The following is a 12967-nucleotide window of genomic DNA, read 5'->3' on the forward strand; positions in this document are numbered from 1 at the left end:
ACTAACTTAACTCTCTAAAAACAGCTATAGAATTCGCTACCTTATAAGGGTATGTCCAGTACGGGTTAGCTATTCTCCTTACTAGCGGTAGCGATATTAAATACTAAATCGCTTTTATAACCGTCATATTATTATACCTATTTTGTTTATTATCTTAAAGCCTTTTACTTACTACTTAAGAAGAAGCGCTTCCCCTATAACCTTAACTTTACCTCCCTACCACTTAAGAAAAAGCATTATTACTTTTTTTCCACTCTGCTAATTCCCTACTGCGGCTTTAACTATCTCCTCTATAACCTTGACTTCGCCTCCCTACTGCTTAAAAAGAAGCACTATAGTCCTCGCACTAAATAATCTTACTAGCTCCGTAACAAGTTCCTATATAATTTAAAAGCCTTTTACTTACTACTTAAAAAAAAGCACCATTACTTCTTTTCTGCTCCACTAATTCCCTACCACGGCTTTAATCACCTCCTCCGTAACCTTAGCTTCGCCTCCTTACTATTTAAAAAGAAGCGCTATTACTTCTTTTCCACTCTATGCTACGGCTCTAACCACCTTTTCTCCTCGCTACTTAAGAAGAAGTACTATTACTTCTTTTCCGCTCCGCCAATTCCTTACTATAGCTTTAACCACCTCTTCTATAACCTTAACTTCGCCTCTTCGCTGCTTAAGAAAAAGCGCTATCACTTCTTTTCCGCTCTCTATATTCCCTACTACGGCTTTAACCACTTCCTCTATAACTTTAACTTCGCTTCCTTATTACTTAAGAAGAAGCGCCATTACTTCTTTTCCGGTCCGCTAATTCCCTACCGTGGCTATAACTACCTCTTCTATAACCTTAACTTTGCCTCTTTACTGCTTAAGAAGAAGCGCTATTACTTCCTTTCCGCTTTCCAAATTCTCTACCGCGGCTTTAACCACCTTTTCTATAATCTTTAACTCGCCTCCTTATCTCTTAAGAAAATCAGCTACGTTCCTCTTATTGTCTAATTTTATAATTTTTCTAAAAGATGCCATGTTTAAGGAGGTAAAATTGTATAAGAATTCTAACATTATATAATATAGACATTTAGAAAGGCCGAATAAGAATAAGGTAGTAGTGTAAATAACTTCCTAGGGTACCTTCTTATAGTCTAGACGCAGATTATTAGCGTCCTAAGTGTTACGGCACTAATGTGCGTAACCGGATAGGACCTAGTCAGGGGGCTTCGCTTACGTTCTTGGCGCATGTATATAGACGTGTCCTTTCCACGACCTTCTTCTTCTCCTTAGCTTAATATCCTCGTCGATAGACAATCTAATTTTATAGGCTTGCATACGTTCCAAACGGCGCTCGTGCCTCGATAGATTCGTCGCTGTGACACTAAGTATTAGAAGATATACTAAGTAAGGTATATATTATATCCCGTAGGTTACTTACTTAGCTTTTATTAAACTTTACTAAAAAAGTATAAAGATCTCGCTTCTAGCTCCACTAAGAATCTTTCCTTAATTAACCCGGTATAATATTTAAGATAGCTTAACAATAAGGCTCTAGTTACACTTTTATTAGTAATGAGGCAAGAGTAAAGATATATACTAAGATGGATTTTATGCTAGTATAGACTACTGCGGCTTTTATATTTATAACTTTTTATAAAATCCAAACTCTCTAAAACTAAGGTTGTTCTAAAAGTAACTTTATCCCTTTACGCTAGTACATTTCTAGGTCCAGATAATGTTCCCGCCTTTTAATATCCTTTACTTATAACTAAAGATTTATCTAGTATATATCAGCGAGTTTCTAGTCCTTATACGCATACTTAATACACTCTTTCTATAGCTGCTTTGAAGAATATATAAGGACGTCTATTATAAATATTGCTAGGCCTAACCAGAAAATAACTTAATTAGCTTAAGAGTATATATTCCCCATTTACTAAACTTAATATCCTTATTCTTCCTTATTGCCTTAGTTAATGCAAACTGTATTAACCTAAAGTATTCTATCTGTATCTTGGGAACGTAAATGCTAAAGCGCCAAGTATAGGTTTTTAGTAACACTAAGTGTTCTCCTATTTATCTTAATACATTTACTTATTTCTGTGCTGCCCTATATATATAATAAAGCCTTATAGGAAATAGCGTTGTTACTATAGAGCTAGGCTTAGAAAAGCTCGCACTTAATACCGGACTTACTACCTTTAAAAAGTTGTAGTAGCTAAAAGGTAGGCCCCTTAAGATTAATTGGTTTGTATTTAAAAGCACCCATCTATAATTTATAGAAGAAGTAGCTTAGGTATACGTTGTATCTTTAAATACTAAGAAGGTAGGGCGTTAGGTAGATTGTTACTAAGGCATTACGGAGCAAAACTTATTAGATTAAACGTTAAGGTCCAACGCGTAAAGTATAGTTTTTCTAAGGAGAATAGATTATAACTGCTTGTATATAAAACCTAAGGATATTACTTTAAACCCTATACTTAGCAGCTAAGTTTGCAGTTATTTGGAAATAGGCCTAAGGTAAGAAAAAAAGCAATATTAGGGATTAGCCTTAGAGTATATGCGTAGTAAGGCGGAATTAGCCCCGATATTCCTATTAGGACAATTTTTAAAATTATATAACACTTACTTTAATACTTATACTTTAGTATAGCCTTAAAAATATTATTTAGTAAATAGAAATTTATTTAAATAGTAGATTAAGTCTAGCTAAATAAGTATACTTATAACTATTATCTAATAAGCAATATAGTACTAGACGTTACCACTATAGATAAAAAGGGTAGCTAACTTACACCGGACATACCCTTATAAAATAGCGAATTCTATAGATATTTACTCAATAGTATAGTTAAGTAGTTATAGCCTTTAAGGTCGCGTTTATTAGAGTTTACTACTTTATATTCTAATAATAATATAGAGCGTAATATATATAGTAGTATACCTCCGTAATAGACGCTTAACGCTAGTATACCCGCTATATAATAATAAGAAACTTAGCGTTATATAATAACTAGGCTTTTAATAACTCTTATACCTATAATAATAGACTTTAAAAGTCCTTTTTTTATACCTTAGTACGATTATATTAGCTTACAGCTTATTTTTATATATTAATCTTATATTTTTAATTTCTCTACCTAATAATAATTTAAAGCTATACCTAGCTTCTTTAAAGCAGAAGCGCGCTATATCCCTTCCTATAAATATACCTACCTTAAGCTTATATTATAGTAACAGCCTAAAGCGGTAAAGAATTAATAAAACTAATAATATTTGGCCTAAGTAGAGCGCGTTATAATTAAACTAATTTACTTTTACTCTGGGAAGCTTTAGATTAACGCATCTTTATAATTAAAATTATCCTCTACTATATACTTTATAGCTCTCTCTTTTTACTTAATATACCCTACCTTATTACTAAAAGTAATTTAGTTAAAAGGTATCTTTAATTATTTTTATTTCTTAAGTTTAGGAGTAATTATATACTTACTAAGTAAATCTAGCTATTCTATTATAGTTTTTACCGCGTTAAAATATTTATAGAGTTAGTATATAAAAATAACTAGTTCTTAATTATCCTTTCTAAGCTTATTATATATAAGTTCTTTATAAGTAAAATCTATTAGCTAAAGTTATAGGCTTAAAAAATTAGTAAAATTTCCCTAGTTATTACGGAACGCCTATAAAAAATATTAAATATAAAAGAGATATTATAGAATAGAATTTACCTTATTTATAACTTCTTAAACCACTTTTAATTTATTCCCTTAAGTAGTAATAACTATATAAGTTTACTATACTAATAGTGTTACCTTTTATAATCCCTTTTTACTATATTTAATATTTAGGCTAATAATAACTTATATGCTAGCGTTTAAATCTAAAAAATAATTCTTAGCTAGCTAAGCTAACCTCTTCCTCTTCTATAAATATGCTACTTTAATTATAACCCTAGAATACCGTATATCTTTATATAAAAAAAAATATTTAGTTTATATTTTAACCTTATACTAAATAGAGTATTATTAACTAAAAAGTATATCTTAGTAAATTAGGCTAGCCGTACTTTTTATATAAAAAAGGCTGCCTTATTACCTTTACTATAAATTATTTTTAGCTAGCTTTAAATTATATTCTTAATATTATTAATAAAGAGCTTATATACGCTAGTTAGTATCTAAATAATAAGTAGATAGCTTTCTCCCTAATAATTATATTTATTTTATCCGTATTATTAGCTACTACTACTACTATTCCTAGAGTATATATACTATATTTTATTCTTTATATATTCTAATAGCGCCTTATATTAACTAAGCTGGCGTTTTATCTTATTATATTCTCCTAGTATAAGTTAAAACTCTATTTAGGGGTCTTACTTAATATACTTTCCTACTTAAATAGCTTTTAAAAGTATAATAACTTATTAAACTTATAAGAGGGGCCTTTTATTTATTAGCAGAGGCATTAAAGGGTATTCTATAAAGCTTATAGGCGGTATAATATTTTTCTTTTATACTATAGAAGCCTATAATATAGATATAGCTATATATTATGCTATATTATAAAGTTATATAGTAGCTATTACGTAAACTAATTACGGTTTAAAAGCTAGGCGCTTTAGTTAACTTAATAATAACCTTATAAACGCTAAAGCTAATAATATAGTTATAGCTCGTAATACGCTAACTATAATTTATAATAGCACCTAGCTTAAAATAGTTATAGCTATATTTAATTAGCTTTTATAGGCCCTATTCTAGCTCCTAAACTTATATTATTTAGTAAGCTAAGCTTATAGCTATTAAGCCTAATTATAGCTATATAGATAAATCTAGTAAATAATACTAATAACTATTAAATAAATCTTAAGGTAGTATATACTTTATTATAATTTTTTCCTCTTTTCCTATATAAAACCTATATAACTTTTAATATATAATTACTCTTAAAGTAAGTTTAATAATACTTTTTTAGTATATTTACGCTACTAGGGCCCTTTATAGCATTATTAGGGTCTTTACTAGCTCTAGTATTTTACTTATTTACTTACTTATCTATACTATTTTTTTTTAGTACTAATAAGCCCGCTTTTAGCTCTAATAAATTTGCCCTTAGTATAGAACTCTTATACTTATAGCCGCGTTTTCTTTTACCTTTACCCTTATCTATAATAGCTTTCTCTTTTATAGCGCTTTTTACTTAAGCCTCCTTAAGATCCTTATAGCTTAATACCTTTGCCTTTCTAAGGATTACTAATCTTATTAATTAGTAAACTTTAGCTTTATTATTTATCTTAGTTAAAAATTAATTTTAATTATAAAGGAGAGTTTATTTAGTAAATAATATTTTAGCGGTACTTATAAGCTTCTATATATACCTTTATATATAGCATTTACTTAAATTATTAAGCTTCTATTTAATTATATTATATAATAATATAAAAGCCTTTATTATTACTTGCGTTATAAAGGTTATAGGCGTTTATAGTACTTAGTTTTATAGACTAAATACTACCTTATTAGCTTTTAGAACTATAAGTTTAGTAAAGGGCTTTAGTATATATTAGAGTACTTACTTTAAATTAAATAGAAATAACCTAGGTTTTAGGTATATTTAAAGAAAGACCTTACGCTAGTATCTAACTGGCTTAATCTATATTAGTAGTTATAGTAGTAATAAAAAAGGAATAGGTAGACGGCTAATAATAACTATATACTTAAACTCTAAAAATAGCTAACCTATTTATAACTATTTAAGAAAGGAAGCTTTTAGAAGAACGTGCTATAACTAGCCTAATTTAATATAGTGTAAAATATAATCTAATTAGCTAATATTTAATATTCTATTATATAAGCACGCTAAATCCTTTATACTAAAATATAGAGTATACCTTAGTATAGAGAAACTTTAAAGTATATACTTTTTAAGGGCTAAGCATCTTAAAATCTTAGAACTATTCTTCTTTCCTAATAGGAGTAATATATTAAGGTACCAAAATAAAATATTACGCTAATACTTATAGTAAAGCAGGGGTAAAAATAAATAAAGTTTTAGATGCTTTAAAGGGAATAATTAATAGCATAATTAAGAGCCTTGTATTTTTTTTAGCTATATAGTAGCTTTTTAAAGAGAAATGTCTAAAGAATAGAACTATATTAGTTATAACTTAATTAAAGTATAGGGTAGAGAATTAAGATGCCTAAATAATGGATTTATTTTAGTATAGGTAGTTTTTTAGCATGTATAAAGGGACGTTAGATTAAATATATTAATATATAATAGAGATAGTCTTATACCTATAGGTGATTTTATACTTATTTACTTTTAATAATATACTATCCTTATTAGCGACTTAGTTAATTAAGGTATAAGTACGGTAAGAGGAACGCGTAAGCCTATATAATTAGTAGTCTATAAACGAGGATCTAAAGCTAAAGAAAGGAAAGGAGATAGAGGGTGGCGCCGCTTAACATTATATATAATCCTCTAGTTATATAATAGTAACTATCTAAAACTATATAAAACTATCTGCGACTATCTATAACTATCCGCTATAATCCACCAATATCTATTAGAAATAATCTACTATAATTTACTAATATCTATTAGTTTCTACTAGCGCCGTAATAGTAGTAAAAAGTTCTCGCTATATAGGGTTTCTCGTTACATAGGGATAGTGTTAATTTAGGTTGGATTTAGCCTATTACCCTATCCTTGTTCTTATTCTGGGTATAACTTACTACTACCCCTATTTTAGTTATAGACCCCCCCTACCTTTCCTATTTTAGACACCTACCTCGTATATAAATAGCTTCTTTTCTTTATAGTTTAAATAGATAGAGTTGTTATTCTTTTCTTATAATCGGTACACGGACTTTTAATTAATAGATAGACGTTAGTGGGATTTTAAATACTGGTCTACTTTGTTATTAAACATTAGAATAAGTAGGAAGTAGTAGAGTGTTAAATAGACGATAAGGGTTCTAGAAGCTCTCTATATACACTAGGTAGTAGTAAAAGATTAATAATAATAATCCACAGTCTTTTTCTAAATATTATTAGAGTTGCTAGCGTTTCTAGCACCTAATAAACGCTAAAAATATTACTCTAACAGTTAGGGTCTATTCCGTTATATTCCCCTCCTAAACGTCTATAATAGAAACTATTAAATAACTAGGGCCTAGGGGACGGTTTAATATTTATAGTTATATTTATAGCGGCTGTCTAATACTAGCTACGGTTTCCATTATAATATAAACAATTTGGCACTCTATATGCGTAAGAGAATAATATAATAATATCATAATAACTTATAAGTAAAGATTATAAAGTATACTATTCCCTAGGTCAAACGAAAGGAAAGGCCTACCTCTATAGTAAATAAATATTAGCGATAAAAGACGCTAGTAAGGAATAACTTATATTAGATTACCTTTAAGGTTTAAACAGAGATAAGCGTTTAAAATGTTAAAACGGTAAGTTTTAGCCCTATTATAGCTAGTATATATAGTTACCTGCAACTGCAGTAAGTATATATATTTATTAAGATGTATAAGAGACGACTCTATATTAAACTAATTATTATTATTGTCTTCTTTAGCTATTGCGCTAAGGAGAAGACTTAAGAATAAAATTTATATAATTTCTGGTATACTTTAAGTCCATTAGTCGCTAAGGTACAATTTTATTTAAACTTATTTAACTAGCGCTTACTAGGGAAGAATAATTTAATGTTTTTTTTAAAAGGGTAGCCCCCTAGAATTTAAACAGAGCTTAAAATACAAGCCTATTTAAAAGTAACGCGATATATAGAGATAAAGCCCACCTGTTATATACCCGCTGCTGCTAAAAAGAAAGTATGTTTATACACAGTTATATAGCCTCTTATTATTTAACGTCCTTCTATATATACTGGAAAACCACTTATACCGGAATAAATCTATTATTTAGGCATCTCAATTCTCTACCCTATACTGTAATTAAGTTATAACTAATATAGTTCTATTCTTTAGATATTTCTCTTTAAAAAGCTACTATATAGCTAAAAAAAAATATGGGGCTCTAAATTATACTGTTGGGAATAAAGGCAAGTAGTCACTATATGAGGCATATTGCCACCACATGTGGCAAGTTGCCGTTACATGCGGCAAGTTGCCGTCACGTGCCGCCGCGACACTAGCGTGGTAAGAAACCTTAAGTTCCTTACCCCTTTCTTTAAGAATTAAAACAAGAACAACAATTATCATACTATCTACGAACCGTAGCTACGTGATATCCCCTTATGTAACCAATACTAATTAGTAGTTAACTTCACTATTATACTACAGAGCAGCTAGGTATTCCATTAAGAAGAAACAAGCCACTATACTAGTGCTACTCGTGCTAAAGGAAGCTGTTTTTTGAGGTTAGAACTAGTCCTAAACCTTAAATAGAACTCTTTTACAAATCTAAGGATCTAAAGGCCAGAACTAGTCCTAAGCCTTTTTAAGATTATGGATTCTTACGTCTATTACGCAGAACAACACGCTTTACGAGTCTTCGCGATTTAAGGCTAGAACTGGTCCTAAGCCCTATAATTACAAATATACGTCACGAACGCGTACTAAATAACAAATATATATTACGAACGCGTACTAAACAACAATCCCTACGCTAATAACACTTCCCTCCCTCCAAAAAAAATATGGCTACGCCTACTTTAAACGACTAAGAAGACTCCTTACCCCTAGGGGTAGCTTTATACGCGAAACTTATTAATGAAAATTAGGACGAATTTACCTTTAATATAATAACTTATACCACAAAATAAGTTAATGGCTTTCTTCTATACCGTATTATATTCTACCAAAGTAGACACTACGCCGATATATAGCTGTGGGAATATTTTAGGGAGGATTTTATAGAATGGACCGCTAACACCTAGGCACTTAGCAATATTAATATTATTTAGGATTTTTAAGACTTCCTCTATAGGAACGGGGTATATATTACTAAGAACGGTAACCTAATTACTAGTAATATTTAGGCTATTATTACTAATATAGAAGAACTAGTATAGACGGAAGCTAAGATTATATATTAACTATAGAAACCTAGAACCAACCTATATTCTTTAAAAGGCAACTTTAATTTAGAATAAAACCCCTAGAACACTACTCTCCTACCTAAAGGTACTTTCCTACCTAGAGGTACTCGTCCTCCACCTCTGCTACCTTTAGCTCCTCTACTCTAGCTAACCAGTAACCCTCTACTATAAGAAGTTATAAATCTAATAAAGGTATATTTAGACAAAGAGAAGAAGTTTAGAGAAAAATTATATAACATACTCGGAGTAAAACTATAGGTCTTCTATAACTGTTGCAATAAGGTTAGAATTTAATACCACTAGTACCACTACGCTTTCTCTATTATATTAAAGGGACGGGCAGCAATATTCTATTACGACTATATTACGGGTAAAAACTATAGCTTTAATATAATGCTTTAGCTTACTAGAGCCCACTTTAAGACTAATAAGAATTGCTAACTTTATATATCTAAATAGCGAAAGACTATATTTTAAAGAGTTATTACTTCTAACCTAATAAAGACTTATTTAGAGTGCCTTTAACTACTCTTTAATAAACTCTAAAAAATCTAACGTGGACTTACTAAAACTTACTAAAATAAGAACAGCCTAAGGGACTAGGTTATTTTAGCATGCTGTAGCGTTCCTAAGTGCAACTTGGCGCTATATAAACCTATAGACACGTTTAAAGAAGTATATGCCGAGCTACGCTCCGCCGTAGGTACTGCAATGCAAATATAAGAATCTTAATAACTTTATACTAAAAGCCCTACCTAACTAAGCGTTTCTGACTAACATGATTATAACTAGACTAATTAAATATATAGCGGCCGTAGTAGGGAATACGGCAAAGGGTACAATTAACGTCAACTATAAGGTAATTATAGAGGTCCTCGTGGAGGTTTATTTCGAAGTAATTACTAAAATAAGTACTACGTTTATAAGAAGCCAAATTACTAGTTAACTAGACACTCCCTTAATAAGCGAAAAGAGGTATATAACAAGTTCCGTTAGAGTATAAGAAATATTAAAAATTATAAGGTTACTACGGCCTACTTCTAAAGCTTCCTAGTTTAATATAAAGGCGTAAAAGATCTTAAGGGTAAGGTTAATAAGACCAAATAGCTCCTTATAGATATAGAAATTGAGAACTACTCTCCTAACTAATACTTCACTAAGTATAGTAAGGTAGATGGCACACAAACCGTTGCTGTTCTTAATAACTAATTTACGCTCCATTCTATTACAAAGTTAGATATCTTTAATAAGCTAAAGGAGAGCTCCGCGTTCTCCTTTAATAATAGATACTCGGCAAATGTCTTCTATAGTATTATGCTAGATACTAGAGCCGCAGGAGTATCTATAGTAGGAGAACCTTAAGTTTAAGCCCTTTAGTAGCTTAATAACTCTGTTTAGATTAACCATTTAACGGCAGGCCAACATACGATTTGTTTTGGTAAGGGTACTGCGATTTTTCTTAGCATAATTAGGGTCCAAACCCCCTTAGGATATATTACTTTCTATATTATTCCTATAAACACTCCGTTTCTATTTTGCATTAAAGATATAAATAAATTAGGCGTTAGGCTTAATAACCTTAAGAATATACTTATTTAGGGAGATAATTAGGTGCCTGTTATACGCAAGTAGGGTTACCCCTAGTTACTCCTTTATTAACTAGAAAAGAGTATTGCTTAGAGCTACTTAACTAAGTTAGAATTACGCTAACTGCACCGTCGTTTTGGCCACTTATCCGTTTATTAATTACTTAGGGTTCTTTAGCAAGTAGGCTATAAAGTTAAGGTTAAGGCAATTAAGCATCTTATAAAGTACTACTATTACTACTAAATAAACCAGAAGTCCCCTGGCCGATTTAAGTTCACCCTTAAAAATAACTATAACTTTAACTTCTATATTATCGTCGACGTTATATATCTTAGCAGTAAGTTAGTACTCCAAGTTATTAACTTCTTAACCTCCTTTTAAGCCGCACAATTCTTAAAGGATATATTAGCTAGGAACGCATAGGATACCCTTTAATTATGCTGGATTAATGTCTACCTAGGACCCCCTAATTAAATTATCTACGATATAGGAAAGAACTTCTTATCTATAGAGTTCCGATAATAGATAAAGGCAATAGCAATTAAGGTTAAGGAAGTCCCNNTTAAGGCNTATAATAGNATTANAAAAGTANANNNATATTACGCGCNATTACGCCGCGTATATAAGATTATCTCTTTANAACTANAGNANNNTAGTNAAGAACTTACCTTATAAATAGCTNNTAAAGCNNTTAATAATTCCNCTNGCCCNNATANACTTATACCTATATTACTAGTCTTTAGCGCCTACCCTTAAATAACTAATAATTCTTTACTATCTCCCTCTATTATATAACGAGCTAAGGCTATTTACAAGGCAATAAAGGAAGTGTGACGTCTCTACGTCACACGCTAGGTTAATAACGTACTAGGAATAAGAAATGGCCTAAACACCTTAACTACGCTTAATCTGCCACTCTAGTCTAAAGTACGCATATAGCGTAAAAAGGGAGAATGGTTAGGCCTATATTAACTTATTATAATTAATAGTTAAACTTATACTATTTAGATGCCTTACGGACCCACTTAATTCTATTTAACTATTATTAAGCCTTACTATAAAGATAACAATTTTAACCCTTTGCAGGATACCCTAGAAGATACCCTAAAGGAGAACTATAATTAATATGCTCTAGAAGACAACTACAATCCTAATATAATTGTAGTAGATGCGCCATAACTATGACGCGGTAGAGGTTGCCCAAAGGGATCATAAAATCGCCAATATTTTATTAATTTTAAAGAACAATTTATTGCCGCTATTAAGAATGGAGTTAAGTTATTAATGGCCTTTATAACAGCTAAAGAGAAGGCTAACTTTAAGCTCGCAAAACAGCTCTAAAAGGAAGGTTATATTATAACCCTAGAAGCTCCTTTCTAAGCATCTAATAAGCAGGAGATCGACAGTCTTATTACAAGAGGAGTCTTTAAATTTAGGAAGTATAACCCTACTAAGTTTAATAAAGTTTACATCTTTAAGTTAAGAATGGTTAATAAGATTAAAGGTAAAGCTACTAACGCCCCATTTAAGAAATTAAGGCTTATTATCTAAGGTTATAACAATAATAGTAAGGAGGTAATTCTTACGTAATCTCCTACGATTTAACGAGCTAGTTAGCGAGTTATTATTACGCTAGCTCCCTCCTTAATAAAGAATAGAATAGCGGTTTATTTATAAGATATTACTTAAGCCTACACCTAATTAGAGACGTACCTTTAGCGCTTAATATTAGTATACCTTCCGGAGCAAATTCGCCACAAGTATCCTAAAGATATAATTATAGTTGTGCTTAAGCCATTATATGGAATTATAGAGGTAGGAACTTACTAGTAGGCTACCTATAGTAAGCACTATAAAGAGAAGCTTTTAATAACTACTTTTATATTTAATCCCTGCTTCCTTATTATAACTATAGAAACTCCGTTTAGAATTATTGGCATATAAACTAATAATACAATTATCTTAGGGGACGACCAATTCTTAGCTCTTAAAGAAGATAAGCTAGTAAAGGCAAATCTTATAGCAAAGCTAAAAGAAAAGCTTGATTTAATAATACTATTACTCTTTAATAAATGCATCCTCTCCCTAAATAAGGATTCTATTGCTTTGCGCCAGAAGGGTTAAGATAAGAAGATTAATATTATTAACGTTAATTCCCTAAAGTAAGGATATGTGGAGCAACGCGCTTATAAAGCTTATATTACTTCTATCTATTAACTAGAGGCTTTATTTAATCTCACCGTTACCGCCTAATACTAGGAACTAACTAAGGATGACGTTCTTACCCTAAATAAACGTCTTTCC

At 30.5% G+C, this 12967-nt stretch overlaps 1 protein-coding gene across 1 annotated transcript; it reads right to left on the minus strand.

Annotated features, from left to right (window-relative positions):
• Positions 1 to 951: 951 nt before the first annotated feature.
• On the minus strand, positions 952 to 1113 carry K441DRAFT_590534 (uncharacterized protein; the record flags this gene model as incomplete). Its single annotated transcript, XM_067644808.1, has 1 exon — positions 952 to 1113. A coding segment is annotated over one exon (162 nt), but the record flags the coding sequence as incomplete, so codon positions are not given.
• Positions 1114 to 12967: the final 11854 nt, after the last annotated feature.

This window comes from Cenococcum geophilum (assembly GCF_001692895.1).
Source record: "Cenococcum geophilum 1.58 unplaced genomic scaffold K441scaffold_73, whole genome shotgun sequence".
Lineage (NCBI taxonomy): Eukaryota > Fungi > Ascomycota > Dothideomycetes > Gloniales > Gloniaceae > Cenococcum > Cenococcum geophilum.